At 43.6% G+C, this 16,773-nt stretch overlaps 2 protein-coding genes across 2 annotated transcripts; one reads left to right on the top strand and one right to left on the bottom strand.

Annotated features, from left to right (window-relative positions):
* Window positions 1–23: 23 nt before the first annotated feature.
* On the top strand, window positions 24–5,278 carry mitd1 (MIT, microtubule interacting and transport, domain containing 1). The gene is made up of 7 exons (XM_088913565.1): window positions 24–602; window positions 967–1,068; window positions 1,277–1,413; window positions 2,425–2,511; window positions 3,254–3,366; window positions 3,945–4,005; window positions 4,642–5,278. The coding sequence occupies exons 1-7, from the start codon at window positions 458–460 to the stop codon at window positions 4,741–4,743; spliced, it is 747 nt and encodes a 248-aa protein (XP_088769691.1). The 5' UTR covers window positions 24–457; the 3' UTR covers window positions 4,744–5,278.
* Window positions 4,759–6,557, bottom strand: lipt1 (lipoyltransferase 1). The gene has a single exon (XM_088913563.1). The coding sequence runs from the start codon at window positions 6,467–6,469 to the stop codon at window positions 5,318–5,320; it is 1,152 nt and encodes a 383-aa protein (XP_088769689.1). The 5' UTR covers window positions 6,470–6,557; the 3' UTR covers window positions 4,759–5,317.
* Window positions 6,558–16,773: the final 10,216 nt, after the last annotated feature.

Genomic DNA, 16,773 nt, shown 5'->3' with positions numbered 1-16,773 from the left:
CTTGTGTCAAACAGCTGTTTCTGTGGGGTTGTTTTTGTGCGGCACAGCACTGCGAGAGGGGAATCTGTGGTATCAGGAAATGCTTGGTTACTGTATGTTAAAAGGACGGCTGATTAGACAGTTCCTAGGTTCTTTTTACGATATTTTCAAAGGATACCATGCAGTGTGCTCAGTTATTGTGAGCAGCGGAAAGTGGGTTTTCATGTGAACTTATTTTAAAGCGTCTTTTTCTGATATGTAAGAATGTCATGCATCTTAATTTAGACAGCTAAGAAAATCGATAAGACAATTACAGTGCTGAACTTACATGCGCTCTTCATATAACTCCGTCGAATTCAATACAGACTTAATTTTAGATGTTCTTACGAGTAAGTTTCAGTGTCAGACCACTCTTGGCACTGTCTGTGCAGGTTTACTTTACAAAGACAGGGTTTAAAGACCTGCAGGTGTAATAACCATGTCACGGAACGACGTGTCCGGCATTGAGACGTCGGCAGTTTCAGTGTTGAAGAGAGCTGTGGAGCTCGACCAAAGCTCCAGGTTTCAGGAGTCTCTTGTCTGCTATCAAGAAGGTATTCAGCTGCTGCTAGACGTGCTTAAAGGTAAAAAGGAAAGCCCCTTAAAGACACAACCTCTAACTGTAATACATTTCCTATAACTTTCACCAACAGTGGTGACTGAATTGTGTTGTGAGCTCTCATTCATAAAATGTGAATAATTCTGTCCAGTGAGATATTTCAGAGATGGTGGATGGTTAAACAGTGGCATCTCTGAAAGTAAACCTGGATAATAATTGGATCTTGTTGTGTACTGTTGCTGTTTATCTGTAATTCTGGTAAACATTTGTACTGGTTCACATATGTACTGTCACTCAAACATGTCTTTCTCTGTATGGAGTGTATGTGTTTTCTCTCCTTCATACCTGATGGTTACTGTTTTGGCTATACCAAACTACTTCCTTCCTAGCCATCAAGGATGAGTCAAAGAAGACCCATTACAGGGAGAAGATAAGGGTGTACATGGAACGGGCAGAGCAGATCAAAAACCACCTGAAACAAGAAAAGGAAGGTATTGCCTTTATACCTGTGCTTTTGTGGTGATTGGTTGTCTCAGTGACTCACTGTAAAAGTGGGATGATTTTAAATACGTAGAGTCTTAGTGGTACAGTGCAGTGCATCAAATTTATTAGTCACCGATTCCGAAAATATCCAGATCTTTTTCTTACTCTTCCTTCTGCAGGCAACTGCTGAAAAAGCACTTTTCCTTTTCTTTCCAGAGGGTAAATATCATGAGCAGATCAAAATTACGGAGAACGCCACAGGTTATAGCTACGAAAAGCTCTTCAAACCCTACATCAATGAGACCTTGACTGAAATCTGGGTGGAAGACCCCTACATCAGATATTTTCATCAGGTACAGACACCTTAATCTTTGCGTGTTATTTAGGGCAGCAGGGAGACCTGCCTGTTGTCCCACCTCTCTTGGGCCAGGGAGTACGATTCTGGCCTGGATGGCTTTCTGTGTGGAGTTTGCATGTTTCCCCTATGTCCACGTAGTGATTTAGATTACTCCCACTTGCCAAGATGTGCTGGTTAGGTTAATTGTAGTCTCTTAATTGTCCTTTTGTTATAATGTGTGTGTGTGGGGATGTGGTACCAGTCTCTCAGTATGTGCTTCCTGGTTAGGGTCCAGGTTGCTGTGACCTGACCGGAATTGAGCAGCTTTCTGATATTGGACATAATCATTTAATACCAACTATATAAATGCTTCACCCCAGCAATCACTGTTATAACTAGAATAATACATTTACAGTTTAAACTACTGTTAGTCATGAAAAGCACTTTGATTCACACTCACACTAGTTTTCACTTTCACACTTGTCCAACATCCCACTCCGTGCCTCTTGGGTGAATTGTGTGCAGCCTGAGAATTAACAAGGCCTTCTATTAGGGTCAGTAGGTTTGATTTTACTATCGTTCTACTCCCCTCCTCGCAACCTTCGCTCCTCTAATTCTAGTCTCCTCTCTGTCTGGGAGACAGGGAGACAGGGGTGGGGGACACTCCTTCTCCTGTTATGCCCCAAAACTCTGGAACTCCATCCCTAAGGATATCAGAGAGTCACCTTCCCTGAGCTTCTTCAACTCTAGACTGAAAATGTCCTGATTAGAAGGGTTTTTATTTAACTGGTTCTGTGTGCCCCTTGGCTTTCCTACTGTTTTCCACACCCCCGCCACCTATCTCCTCTCAGTGTTTTTTGTTGTTGTGCTGTGAAGCAAATGAGAAGCCACTTTTAAAGGTGCTATGGTGCTATTATGTTATTACCCTTCTTTGGAAATGCCGTTCAGTTTACTTGATGTCACATTTCCGTTCAGCTGGCTGTATGTCACCCCAGATCCCAGATTGTCACTAACCCCTTTCTTCTAGCTGTATAACTTCCTGCGGTTCTGCGAGATGCTGTTGAAGGCTCCCTGCAAAGTCAAGAGGATTCATCTGCTGACCTCGCAGGAAGAAGTAAGAGTTGTCAATCACATAAATGCGCCGCTCTGTCTTCTCACACATTTCAAGGCATCAGCCCTGCTCTGATGTATTGCTCTGGTAAAGGGGTCAAGATAATGTCACTCCACACTCAGACGTGTCTTCTTTGACACAAATTGGCCCTACCTGTAACTTTAAATAAATAACTTGACAGTTAATTGCATGATATTTTTATTTTGTTTCCCACAACTGTTCTTAAAAATTCCAGGGTATCAATTTTCCTCTCCATTTAATATCTGACTGGCATGTCATATTACTGAAAAGCGATTATGTTGCATTGTTGTTGTTTTTTAAAGAATGATTGTATATGGCATAAACAAAAAGACAAACCCCAAGTTTAATACATTAGAAATATGTGGTAAATCACATGCATAAGTGGTAATTGCATGTCACTTTCTTTGTATTTCTGCTGTGTGCTACTGTGGATATATCTTTCAATACATTTTTATGACACCACACTGCTGCAATAACAAATCTAGTTCATGTATTAAAAGCTAACTACTAGAAGAATATGGTGCTGTAAGCGAGATCAATTGTCAAGATGAATGCAAAAAATGAGAATCTGAAACATTGCAGTTTAGTGATGAGATGATGATGTTTGGAGTTTGGAAAGATTAAATGATTTTGGTCATTAACAGGTGCTCCATTTCTCTTAGTATTTTTATATGAAATGCCCCCTTTCTCACCATATTCAACTGTTTTTCTTGCTCTGTATTAGGGTGACAGCTCCACCCAAGTTAGTGCGTTGGCAGAGATAAAGCAGTCTCTGCAGAATCATGGGGTAACACTAACCATCGAATACTCAACCACTATTCATGACCGGGAAATCAGGTTGGCAACTTGCAAACCACATCAGCAGCCGCAACACAAAATACTGTCAGATGCTCCAAAAAATGAGTGAAGATACCATCTGCCTCTAGCCTCTGCCTCTGTTTAATCTTCCTTGCTACTTACATGATTGTATTGTAGGTTATTCCGATTGCTAACAATACTGTTATTGTAAAATCCACTGATTTCAAAGCTTCCAATAACATATAATAAATTAAATTAAGAATCAAGATAAAATAGAAAAATGAAAAACAAAAATTATTTACCTGCTATTTCCGAAGGAGGGTAAGATATGGATGTTTACAATAATTATGTTAAAGTGAATGTACTGTGTAAACATATTAATACAAACTTTATGCTGAAATTGAAATTTGAAATACATTTATAAGCATTGAAATTTTCAGTTCTAATATAAAAAGTCAAAATTCTGTGTCACAGTGTGAATAAGAACTTACATAGTGCAGCAGAGTCTTAAAAATAAAAGATTTGATGTTAGCTATGATGACCTTAATACTAGGTAGCAACTTTTAGGGAAATAAATTTTGGACAAGGAACACAATGTCTCTGAATAATTTTAACAGATTCAATAATGGATGGATAATCAAGATTGGAAGAGGGCTGGACTACTTTAAGAAGCCACAGGTACAGTCTCACTTATTATTTCAAGGTTTCTTATATGAGAATCACTTGCCTGGAGGAACATGTGTTTTCCTCATTACTGTAATGATTCCTTCTATTGTATGGTGCCTTTCCTCTTGAAGTAACCCAAAGCACTTTACACATAGGAAGGGACCCACTTGACCCCCCACTGCACAGCAGATCAAAAGGGAGGAGTGAGACATTTGTTCACTAATAAGCAGGAAATTTGGAAAGGACAACAATTTAGCAGAATTTAGTCGAGATACCAGTGTTGACCCCCATACTTTTATATACAGTGTAAGCAGTTTAATGCCTAATCCAAGATTGGATTGGTTTATAAATTCTGGTTCAGATGGAGGAGTGCCACCTACTGGTCCACCAACACAATGATGTGGTTTTCTGTGAAGGTCTCGCTTCCCAGTACTGACCAGGCCCAACCTTGCTGAGCTTCTGAGACCTGACATCAGATGGTAGTAACACTGCTATTCTTATTACAAATAGCCTGGGATTTGCTCACAATTGTCTTTTAGTATTCATTAAACTGTGTACTGTACATGTGTGTATTTTGTGTTTACACTACAATGTAAATATAAGCAGCAGATGTAATTCTAACAGAACCTCTGTTTCTCTGGTGGGCAGGGTAAGTTCTCCATCGGCTACTGTGACTTCGACCTGAGACAGTGCCAAGAGACCACAGTGGACATTTTCCACACAAAGCACACAAGGACCACAGACCTTTAAAAGACTTATGTGTTATCCATTTAAATGTTTTTTTTTTTATTCAACCCGTGCAAAAACAAAAGGTGTTCAAATTTGATTATTGGTGGTGTGGATTTCTAAACTGTCAGAAAACAATGTTGGTCTTAAAGGTGAATAATTAAATGGATGTTTATTTAACTTTGACAAATGACTTTGAGTAGAATGACACTATTGTGCTGACAATTGTCTTACCATTTCTGTAAGAGATTTGTAATTCACATTCCATCTCAGCTATTTTGCCAATTTCTTTTTTGCAACTAACCTTTTTTATGTCCAGCTTATGGACAGTGCATTAGGACACCATGACCCACTGTGTGTGTTTGAGGAAATATAATAAAAACATTTATTTTACAGTCCTTCTGTGCATGAAAACTCAAATAGTGTGAATGCACATTAATACTAATAGTGTCTTGCTGCACTTCATACTGAAATAGATTTGTTTTTCGTTATGAACTGGTAGTATTCACTGTGTTCTCTGTATTTCTTCTCTTTATTATTAAACGAGCTTTTGTACAAAGGCAAAGAGTCGGTGTTCTGTTTCACACGCCTGTTGACGTCACGCATGTGTTTCCATCACGGCCGCGACATTTTCACACAAAACGCCCCACTTGTCCCGCAGCTCGCCGTCGCCCGGGCACGTCCTGAGCAGAGCAGCGGTCAGCACCGCGGTTTCGCTGGGACAGAACCTGCTTCCCACCAGCTGAGTGGCCAGCTGGTCGCACACCGCCGGCGGCACCCAGTCCCTGTGTGTTCCTATCGCGCAGGAGACTATGGTTCCGTCCTTCACCTCCATGTTCAGCGTTACGGCCGCGTTGGACTTTTTGTAGCACACTTCGAAACTGGTACCGACGCTAAACCGGGGGGTCTTTCCATAGACCCACTCCCAGGTCTGCAGCGCGCGAGTCAATCTACCGATCCCAGGAAGCGACGACTCGTCCTTGGGGTCGACGGGAGCGACGCGGGGCTCCAAGCCGTGATGCGCAGCGTACTCCGCCGCCACAGCCTCCGTGACGGCCCCGCAGTCTAGGGACGGGTCTATGTCCGTAAGGTTCAGCACGGGCGAAGGCACGCTCGGGGTCGCGTTGCTCTTAATGCCCTGGCATGCGCCCTTCAGCACAGCCGACAGCACGGGGGTGTCCGTCCCGCACAGCAGGGTGCAGTGGTGGTAGGCGGAGGCCCTGCCCAGCTTCGCCGCGGTGCCCGAGATCTTGAACCGGCCGTTCAGCAGGATGTCGAACCTTTCCGTGGCGTGCACGTCCAGCCCGGGCCGCAGGGCTTTCAGGGCTCTCGTCACGATGCCCAGATTCCTCGCCCTGTCGTACCCCTTCCGGGACGTGAAGAAGGTCAGGTTGACGTTGCCCAGGTCGTGATACACTGTCCCGCCGCCGCTGCGCCTCCTGGCCAGCCCTATCCCCTTCTCTCTCAGCAGCCGCAGGTTGCACTCCTGCCAGGGGTTCTGGTGCCGGCCAATGACCACGGCGGGCGAGTTTCTCCAAATGAAAAGGACGTTCCTGTTCTGCAGCTCTACGTTGTCGTGGATCCAGTCCTCAACAGCCAGATTCTCATAAACATCCGTAGACAGCGACTTCAGTACGAGACCCCTGCAGCCCTCCTCGATGAGAGGTGTTGAGGTGCTGTGGGGTCGCCAGAAAAGTGAAGGGGTGTGTGTTTTCAGTACACGCACCCTCAAAGCAGTCCTCATGATCATGGCGACCGGACCACTGAACCACCGGGTCCAGTGCTGAAGACTGAACACGAGCGAATCACTGAGACAAACCTCCCTGCAGCTACATGTGTGTTCGGCATCCGGAGTCGGGTGAAGGTCAGGCCGTCACACAGGAAGAGATTCCTGCAAAAGGAAATATTTGTTTGCGGGATACAGCGCCCCATACCGGCAGCGCATGGGAGCAGACATTAGGGAGTCTCCTTGAACTATGATTCATAGGGCTCGGTGTTCAACATCTTTCATTAGAGTGAGTTACGGTATTGACACTAAAATACCTAAGAAAAATATAATTGACAAAAATGCACATGAACTACTTTTTTAGCTTCTTATAATCTAAGTATTAGTTTATGTTAAGAACATTAGAGAGTTTACAAACGAAAGGAGGGCATTTACCACATTTGAATGCTGTTAACTAATTGAACCAAGGAACTCCAATGAAGCATTTTTTAAAGTAGCCGGGATGTCGTCTTAGACAACATGGTTGTGTTGCTTGTTCCATACTCCCACAACCCTCTATGTAAAGAGACACCTCCTGTCCTCGGTTTTAAATGATCTTCCCCTTAATTACGCATTGTGTCACTTGGTTTGCATTTCATTGTTCATGATGACATCCATGGGATTAGCTTTCTCAGTGCCTTTGGGGATTTTGAACAGTGAATTTGAGACTTCCTCGTCAAGGACTAAAAAGATTAATTTCCTTCAGCCTGTCATAGAAGAGCATTCCTGCAGTCCCAGGAATGTACCTAGTCTCTCGTCTGTAGGGTGCTTTGCTCTTGTACACAATGTTTCTGGATTTGCACTGCAGGGATTTAGTTCCTATTATAAAAGCTTTCGACATGCTTTACGGGTACAGCAAGGCCCTGAATAAACAGGACAAATTAGCCATGATTATTAAACAGCACAGATCATCCACCCATCCATTTTTCTGACTGCTTTATCACAGGGGGAGCTGGAGCCTGTCCTAACAAGCAACGCGGGATACATCCTACAGGGTACACACAGACACACGCACACTCATACCAGCCAGCATATCTACCAGTCTGTCTTCGGACTGTAGGAGGACCCCACACAAGTATGGCGAGAACATACAAACTCCGTGCAAATAGCACCCCAGGTCCAGAACTGAACCCAGCACTGCAAGGAAGCAATGCTGGACACTGCACCACCCTGCCACCCACCAGCGTGGATTATAGAACACATGATCGAATAGAAAGTGCGAAGGTCAAGTGCTAGACTATTGATGCATATTTCATCACTTCTGTGGTTTGAAAGAAGTATATACATCAGCTACTGATATACAGTGCCTTGCAAAAGTAATTAGATCCTTGCACGGCCTTTACAATTTGATGCTTTAAAGCTTGCAGTCAATATTGCAATTAATATTGGTTATTCTTTAACCTAGTTCATACATTTAAAGCAAGACCCAAAAAACAAAATAGATCATTACAAATGAGAGAAGGCCATTTGGTAGATACAAACTGATTTAAGGATCTCATCCAGCTGTTTCCTAAAAGAAGCCGGAGTATCAGCTTAAACTACACAGCTGGGAGCTTGTTCCATACTCCCACACCCCTTTGTGTAAAGAAGTCGTCCTGGCATCAGTTTTAAAAGCACTTCCTCTTAATTTTTGGTTGTATCTTAACTTTCTTTGTTAATCCTGAAGAATTCCACTGAAATAACTCTCTAATTAATTTGGACTACTTTATGAAAACTATATTGACTCAGTGGTTATACGTTTCATCGAACCATCTGAATAAATTCTCACTTCTAAGATTTTTGTTTAGGTCTATGTGTTTTGAAAAATCCTGACTTTGTAATGCCATTTTCGATATAAATGATAAGGATAAAATGCAATCTGTGCAGCAGACGCTTTCCTCTTAAAACGCGTCAGTACGGCAAAAACAACGCGATAAATAACCTCCAGGAGTCACGGTTTGGAACAGAAAGTCGCAATTATTTTTTTCAGTCATCCGCTTGATGAAATTGCCGGTTGCTTGACAACCCGACCCCCCTTCGCACATTTGCGTTTTAATGAGACCTCAGGAGAACTGCAGAGATATCGGGCATTCGCGGATGCAATATAGTCAGGATAGATATTTTCCGAAAGGATTGCAAAAATTGACATTTGAACAGTGGAACTGGAGGTTCAGCCGAAAGAAGCGACAGCGACTGTAGTTACTCAGTCTGTTTAGGAACCGCAGTTTTTCAGATCTCACCCTTTTGGTAAGTCGCTCTGGGACTGGAGCGCACTAGTAGTTACCCGCTAGAAATACCGTACAAGCCTAAAACGTACATGTACTGCACAAATATAGTGTTAGTTCGTATTCTTGTGCGTTGAGCTGTGCCTGATTATTAAAAAGTTGGTTCAAGCGAAGAGTGCTAAGACTTTGGACTGCGACTTCGTGTACTTTATTTGTCTAGGGACCCGGGGTGATGGGACTTTGCTTGGAGAAGTCCTCCAAGGTCGCCTGGTCGTCCGTGTCGCCCAAGCACCATCTCACCGTGGAAGAAGATCGCGCCGTCGCACCCGACTGTGCCCAGGAGCGCATCGAGCAGTCGCGAGTGGAAACCGGCTCAGTGGGGAGAGACAGAGAGACGACGGATTTTGTAAAAGAAAACGACGGTTTGCAACTGTTAGACTTGGAGGAGTGTGAACGATAACTATAACGTTGGCCATAAGAAAATAAGTAGTTCAGGTGGGTAGCTGCGTCAGCATACGTAGGCTGCAAAGGAACAAGTAATAGGTTTATTCCATGCGGAAAAGAGAAGAAATTAAGCACAACGTTTCGGCCGTGGAGCCTTCTTCTAGCTCACACCTGAAGAAGGCTCCACGGCCTCAACGTTGTGTTTTTTCTTCTCTTTTCAGCATGGAATAAAACTATTACTTGTTCCAAGAGAAAATAAGTTGCCAATTCAGAAATCTTATCTATATTAAATCGATGAGATTTCACTGCGGATTTCACTGAACTGTTGTTGACTTTCAGGCCAAGTCAGATACTACGGCTGCAGTTTCTGCACTTGACAGGTATCTGTCTAAAATGAAGACATTGACGCAACACAACAGTTGTCATCTGAACTGTCAGGAGACCGCAGTTACTTTATGTTCCCAGGCTCCCAGCATCACTAGGTAGGTTCAGTGCTGTTGTTGACAGCGCTGAAAGCAAGGCCCTTATGGAAGTTAGAAATCTCGACGTTAGTGGACCTTTCGTCATCGTTTGAAGTGCATGTCACAAAGCTCAGTCTCTTTCAGGCGCGTAACATTGCTGCGTTAAAAATCTTGCTCTGGCAGGTACAATTATTAATGCATACATGTATTTAATTAAGAAAGGACTGGTGTAACACCTTGCTTACATGGGTATCCGCCAATACTCTAGCTGACCTTTCAGAACGGCCATCTGTCACATTGCTCCAGAGGCAATTTCCGCCTGGATTGATGTCCCTTTAACATTTTGTAATATTTCTTAAAGTATAGACAGTAGGGGCCTAATTTAGGGTTTAAATTGAAGAAACAGACTTCGATCTGTTCAGCATCCTGTAACTCGTGTGCGAGCCGAAAGCGCTGTTTGCTTCAGAACACTGCACATTTTATTATTTTAGTTTTACTCTTGGTGTCAGCGCGGAAACTTGTTGCGCATATTTTTATTTGTGTTATATTACCTGTGTGCGCTGTTGCACCTCGATTCGAGCTCCTGAAAGGCGCTTGTAAATAAAATTGTATCACTGTTGTATTTTCACAAGGACTCCAGCGTGGGCTCGTAACTGGGAGGGTATACTGTAGGTTCAAATCCCAGGAGAGATGCTGTTGCAATTCCGTTGGAAAAAATAGGTCAAATGTTTAGCTGTGTAAAAACGGTTACGAATATGAGTCGCTTCGTTTATAAAAGCGTCTGCCAAATAAACTGACACGTAATGCAGTTCTTAGTGGCGTGTGCTTGACAGACTAGAAATCAAGCTTCTTGGATTTACACGAACCCGTGAAACATAAAGTGCATCTATCGATTTCAAGGGCTTCCACGTTTTCTGAAGTTGGCTGAATACACACCCGTAACGCGTGAAAAACCTCAGTGGCATTCCTATATTGAATTTCAAGTTTGATCACCATCTTATTGAAAAGAACGTTTTGTTTGACAAAATCCCCGCTGAAGACGCTGAAGTGACAAGTCGGGACTTGCAGAGCCGAGCACTGTAAACAAGGCAGACCTAAATATATATTGGCATGCATGAGGAAGTCTTGTGCAGGCTGTGTATCTTTATTCGGAAAATCGTGTTACAAGTGAAAATGAATTCCAGCGATAACGCAGACGGAGAGAAAGAGGTAGGCTGTGTTCTCCTGCACATTTCAATCGTTATTGAATTCGTTAAAGCAACTTTTACACGACGCCAACGGCGACAAGTGTGCTCTTAGAACAATAAAAGCGAAACAAATGTGAGTTTTTATTTTTATTTCCACCTTTATAGAGATAAATACAAAATGTGCTGTTGAACTTGCTTGGTCGAAGTTGTGAAGAAGCCTGTCCTTTTTTTCACAAAACATTTTTGGTCAAACGGGACTATTAAAAGAATATTCTACTGCTTTTATTTTTCAATGAGCACGGTTCCCACGTGTTGCCAGTCAATGTTAAAATCCCGTTGTCTGGTACGCTACGTTGCCAAGACAACTGGCGCAAACAGAACGAAAAGGTCCCCGCTGATTGGCTGGGAGGAGGCCCAGGAGGCCGTGACGCGACGAGCCGTGCAGACGCCGTGCTGTGATTTGTCTGTGCGCTTCAATCCCTGGAGTAAAGCGGTTTACTACTGATCGGAAATTACTCTGCAGCACAGCCACGACCTGCAGGATCCTTTCTGCTATTATACCATCTCCTTTGAATAGAACGATCTGTTAAAAACACACGACGGTAAAGTAAGTCGCGCAGCACTTATCCTCTCTTGGTTGGACCTCATGCGAATTTTCGGCTGTAAGGGAAATAGTATTTTAGTTTTAAGTTACCGTGTTATATAAAAAAATCGCAACATAACATATTCCCCTTTTATAAAAACAGGCTAATTAATATCATTAATGCATCTGTTGTGCATTGTTATGCAATGTGTGTTTGTTTGGCATGTGTAGCCCATAGAAGCTTTTTTAAAGTTTTGGTAAAAACTGCAGACAGCCTAATTACTGCGAAATGTGCATATATAGTCTGTATATCATTGTATAAATATTAGGGCCACGTGGAACAAAAATAGCAATGTTTTTAAAAAGGTCATAAAAACTTTCTTTAAAAAGTGCATTATTAGCTTGTTTTTTGTAAACGTCACTAGTAGGCCTATTGACATACATTGGAAATATATGGTGGGAGTCTAGACCGTTGTAAAACGTTTTTCCACATAATTACATCTCAGTCAGGGGAGTGACTGAAGATACAGTTGTCACGGCAACGAGTAATGCAACTTTGCACGAACCGGTCCGCTTCCGTTTCTCGGACCTTCGCTGCAGCAGTGCTGTTAGCGGTGGTATTTTGTGACCCTGTCCAACGTTGCGGTTTTCACGTTAATGTGAAAAGCATTGACTGCAGAAGAAAAGTCCTGGAGATCCTGTGAGCTCTGTGCTTTTTAGACAAAAAAAAATCGCCTGCGCGTGTGCTGTTACAAACTGCTGCTGACACATGGGAGAAGGCATCATGCTTCACCACGCTTTGATTGGCTTTCCTACTTAATCCACCTCAATTAACCTCTGTAAGCCCTCTTGTCTGTTGCACGACTCATTTCATTCCACTTTCTTTCATTGTAATGTCCGTGCTCTTTCAGAAGTCATTGGGTAGACTTAGAGAGAAGGATCAGCGGTAAGGATAAAAGAATGGAAAAATAAATGAGCTCCGGGCAGTGATTTTGCAACCCTCAGGCCGCAACAGCGGTGACGGCCAACAGCCGTGAAAAACTCCCGGAATTTGAAACTGCGAACAGCAGGAAGGAGAGACTCGTCGGCGACCCAAGTTCGCAGGCAGGTTTACTACTTGTATGCACTGGGTCTCCAGTCAGAGAAGGAGTAAACCACCCCCGATAAGTCATCTGAGCACGTTGTTGTTCACTAGATATAACTGTAAGAACAGATGAACTAACTGGGGGAAAATAATTTAAGGAATGTTTCCAATAGCACTTTCTAGTCGATGAAATCGTCGCAGTTTTGTTTTCACTGTCTCATTTTGGAGATTTTTTTTACTTAGGTGTCTTAGCCTTTCAAAGGTGCGTGAGGAAAGATCCCAGAATGTCTGGTCCCAGGTCCAGCAGAGAATGGGATTCTCGGAGATTCTGGATTCCCACAGCCCAGTTTAGATGGGCAGCAGGAACAACGACTCTAGTTTTCAGTTTGGGGAACACATCCTGCTTGTCCCTTGGCGGAGAGGCGCTGGGTCACCTTCAGTGTGAGCTGGTGGCGGTGACGGCCTGTGTTTGTGGTACCTTCTGACAGGTTGAAGGCCTGAAAGCCAGGGTCCCTGCTGTGGAGCTGCAGGGAGAGGAGCAGGATGTGAGTGACCAGGAGGACCCTCTGGCCCCGAGAAACGACGGGACTGCACTGGGCACTGCTGACCAGCACACAAAAGAGACCACGGTATACGCAACTGCAGTTTGTCCCTGTTGTATTTTCCACTGAAAGCAAGCCGCTGTTCTTGTTTGTGACTGGAAGTGTTGGTGGTTGGACCCAGTGGAATGTCATAGCCATTGCGTGACCTGGACCTGCAACATGGTACTTGACATAAAACAGCTTCATTGAATGACGCACTTTCCCATTCATCCCTTTCACTGGTGTTGCTGTGGGATATCATCTTGGATCTGCCCGGTCCTGAACCCACACAGGTCAAGCAGCATGCCTCTTTTGACCAGCTGCCTCTGAAAAACATCTTCAGTTAAGTTTCCCCTAATTTTTCACCTTATGTTACCTGCTCAGAGAACATGAAGTCTTTAATCTGAACACCCTAAGCTAAGGTAAAAGTCATATCTTGCAGAAGAGTAGAGAGTAGAGTAGTTTATTGCCATATGTACACGTACATTGGAATTCTTAATTGCACTGACCTCTCGGGACATACACAGTACAACAGACAACACCACACAATGTAGACAACAGGAACAATAAATATGTTGTGGACAAAGAAATAAATACTAGTGAGACTGAAAAAAAAAGAGTAGACAATGTAAAGTGTAGAGTGCAGATGTGTATGGAGTCTGAGACCCTGCAGTTAGCTGTTGAGGAGGATGTGTACTGCAGTGGGATAGAAGCTGTTCCTGAGTCTAGTGGTCCTTGCTTTAACTGTGCAGTACCGCTTGCTAGAGTGCAGGGGGGAGAACAGTTTGTGGCCGGGATGGTTGAGATCCTGAATGATGGATTGGGATGTACTGCGACAGCGGATGGTGTGGATCTCACCGATTGATGGTAAATCATATCTTATAATCCTCTGTGCCGTTGCCACAACCCTTTGTAGTGCATCTCTGTCATGCATGGTAGTACTGCTGTACCACACAGTGAGGACACTTTCTGTGGTACTGCAGTAAAAGATCATGAGGAACTGCTTCCCCAAACCACATTTCTTTAAGCACCGCAGAAAGTGCAAGCGCTGTTGTGCCTTTTTCAGATTTGCTACAGTGTTGTGTGTCCAAGCCGGGACAGTGGAGATCTGCAGGCAGAGGAACCTGATGTTGTATATGCTTAAGGAGTTTTTTCTTCTGCAGTGCCAGCAGGGTGATATGATCAGGAGGTCTCTGGTCTGAGCTGTGAGCTCTGTGCTTTTGGGGTGGGCCAGGTGACGGTGTCACTGTAGCTTCCAGTGACTGACAGGAGGTGGGGGAGTGCCCGATCGCACAGCAGTGAGACCTGCTAAGCAGGCATGCTGACAATCAGCAGAGGTTTAGTGGTACAGCGGCATCAGAGATGATGACTCTCCTGCTGTGTGTGCAGTGGCAGAAGTGATGTGCAAACATCTTTCGATGAGCTAACATGATAAGATAGCGTGACATAGACAGAGAAAGAGCTGTACAGATTTCTACATTGTTAGAGATTGAGGTTTAAAACACTAAGAAAGTTAATAAAGAACGGGGTCTGGAATCAAGTGTAGGAATTTAAGTGAATTGTAACAGCCTCCAGTGGTTGGATAAGTGCATTTAGTTTTTTAAATCAGGAGAAGATAAAACTTAAAATTAGAACATTTGGTACTGAATGGTAATGACATTCAGCTATATCACACTGCAGCTCACAACTAGTACCCCCCTGAAGCTCAGCAGGTGTGAGCCTGGTCAGTACCTGGATGGGAGACCTCCTGGGAAAGCAAAGGTTGCTGCTGGAAGAGGTGTTAGGGGGGCCAGCAGGGGGTGCTCACCCTGTGGTCTGTGTGGGTGCTAATGCCTCAGTATAGTGATGGGAACACTATATTATATTAAAAAAAAGGTGCTGTCCTTTTGGTGAGATGTTATGCCATGGTTCTGACTCTCCATATTCTTAATAAAGTGACAGTCGGTCTGGAATTGAGTGAAGGATCCACTGTGCAGTTTCAGAGAGGTTAAGCATGCTTGCTTTCAGAAAATCTTGCTGGCCTGTTGTCTACCGTTTTTGTCTAAAGTTTTTTTTTAAAGTAAAGCATTTAGTGGACTGGGAAGACAAAAAATGAAAAAAGAAAAAACGATACTGTCTTGCACTGTCCAGATAACTTTCTCCTGGCCTTTACCACTCATGGCCTCTGAGTAATCCCCATCTCTGAACTGGCTTCATCACTCTGCTCTCCTCCCCACTGACAGCTGGTGTGTGGTGAGTGTACTGGTGCACTATGGCTGCTGTCACATCATCCAGGTGGGGCTGCGCACTGGTGGTGGAAGAGAGTCCCCATTACCTGTAAAGTGGAGTCTCTAGAATAGCACTATAAAAGTGTGAGGGATAATTATTATTAATATAAGATGAATGAAGATACTGAGTGTGTGATGGATGATCTTATTTGTTTGTATTATAGAGTGTTTTTGACACCCAGCAAAGAGAAATCGCCAAACTGCAAGAAACTGTCAAAAGCCTTAAAGCAGTAAGTTCATTAAACCCTAAAGCATGCACTTAATGGCTTTTAGAGTTTGCCAGCATTTTGTTACGTTTGTTAAGGTTATCTTGTAGTAGCAACAAAGAGCCTATGTCCTGTAGTTATTTTCCTGTAGGGAAACAGCTTTTACTACTACTAACACACACTAAGACAATAATTAAGGGCTTTGAGGTGTACAAAACAATATGTATTTTCTAAATGATTATTTATAGATCTCTAACCCCCAGGTATTAAATCTTTACTGTCACAACAAAGAGCCAGCTAAATGAGTAGATGTTCTGTACCTCTGAATAGCATCGCCTGGACTCAAAGTTAAAGCCTTATGATCATGAAATGGTCCCAGAAATTCAAAGATCAGGACGCCTGACCTTTTAGTGACATTGTTTTCCCCACCTCAGTGTTTCTCACAACGAAAATGCATTTAGTGTAGCAGACCTGCGCTTCCTGTTTGTCAGGAAACAGAATCTTCGAAGGCCAGCTGCGATCGGCTTCAGGCCTCCTTGAGCGCCAGAGAGCAGGAGAACGGGTTCCTGCACAGCTTACTCGATCGGCAGCAAGCAGAAAAGGTCAAGCTGAGCAAGCAGGTGGAGACGCTCTGCCTCTCAGGTGAGCTGGGCTGGGAAAGAGCCTGCTCTTGTAGAAAAAGTACCCGGACAGGGGCTGGTTTAACAGAACATACTCCGGACTTGCATTCTGCAGTTTTAGTTGTTCCTTTGCTTTGAAATCCTGCTAATTGAATTCTCGACCCGTTGTCCCCTGCAGAGCTTGGGGGAAAAAGGTGAACTGCTGGCAGGCAGCGTGACGCTCTTGCAGACTGACGAGGGTGTACTTCACCTGTGGCAGCATGCTGAGTTTCACTGCCAAGAAAATACTGAGCTTAGCCTAGCGATGGGCTTTAAGTTCAAGTTCAAGTTTATTTGTCATTCCAGCCACATACAAGTATACAGTGGAATCAAATATCATTCCTCCTGGTCTATGGTGCAATTACAGACAAGACACTGGCATAGACAATGTAGATAGGACTAATAATACTAATATTAATAAATAAGATCGTGCAAACTAAGACAGTGTACACCGGAACAGAGGCAGTGTACACAGGATATATACATAGTGCAATTTAACTGTTACAGAATAGCACAAAAAATACATCACACAATATACACTAAACACTGGGGGAGTTTAAACCTTGTTTCTGGATTTGGAGTGGGTGCAAGTAGGTACCAGGGTGTTGAAAAG

This window comes from Atractosteus spatula, chromosome 4 (genome assembly GCF_055471065.1).
Source record: "Atractosteus spatula isolate fAtrSpa1 chromosome 4, fAtrSpa1.hap1, whole genome shotgun sequence".
Lineage (NCBI taxonomy): Eukaryota > Metazoa > Chordata > Actinopteri > Semionotiformes > Lepisosteidae > Atractosteus > Atractosteus spatula.
The sequence above is the reverse complement of the archived record's forward strand: the minus strand, read 5'-3'. Positions and strand labels throughout refer to the sequence as shown.

Coding starts and splice junctions, on each gene's coding strand:
- mitd1 (XM_088913565.1), top strand. CDS start 458: ATGTCACGGAACGACGTGTCCGGCATTGAGACGTCGGCAGTTTCAGTG. Junction 1,069..1,276: donor CCTGAAACAAGAAAAGGAAG/GTATTGCCTTTA, acceptor TTTTCTTTCCAG/AGGGTAAATATCATGAGCAG. Junction 4,006..4,641: donor ACTACTTTAAGAAGCCACAG/GTACAGTCTCAC, acceptor TCTGGTGGGCAG/GGTAAGTTCTCCATCGGCTA.
- lipt1 (XM_088913563.1), bottom strand. CDS start 6,469: ATGATCATGAGGACTGCTTTGAGGGTGCGTGTACTGAAAACACACACC.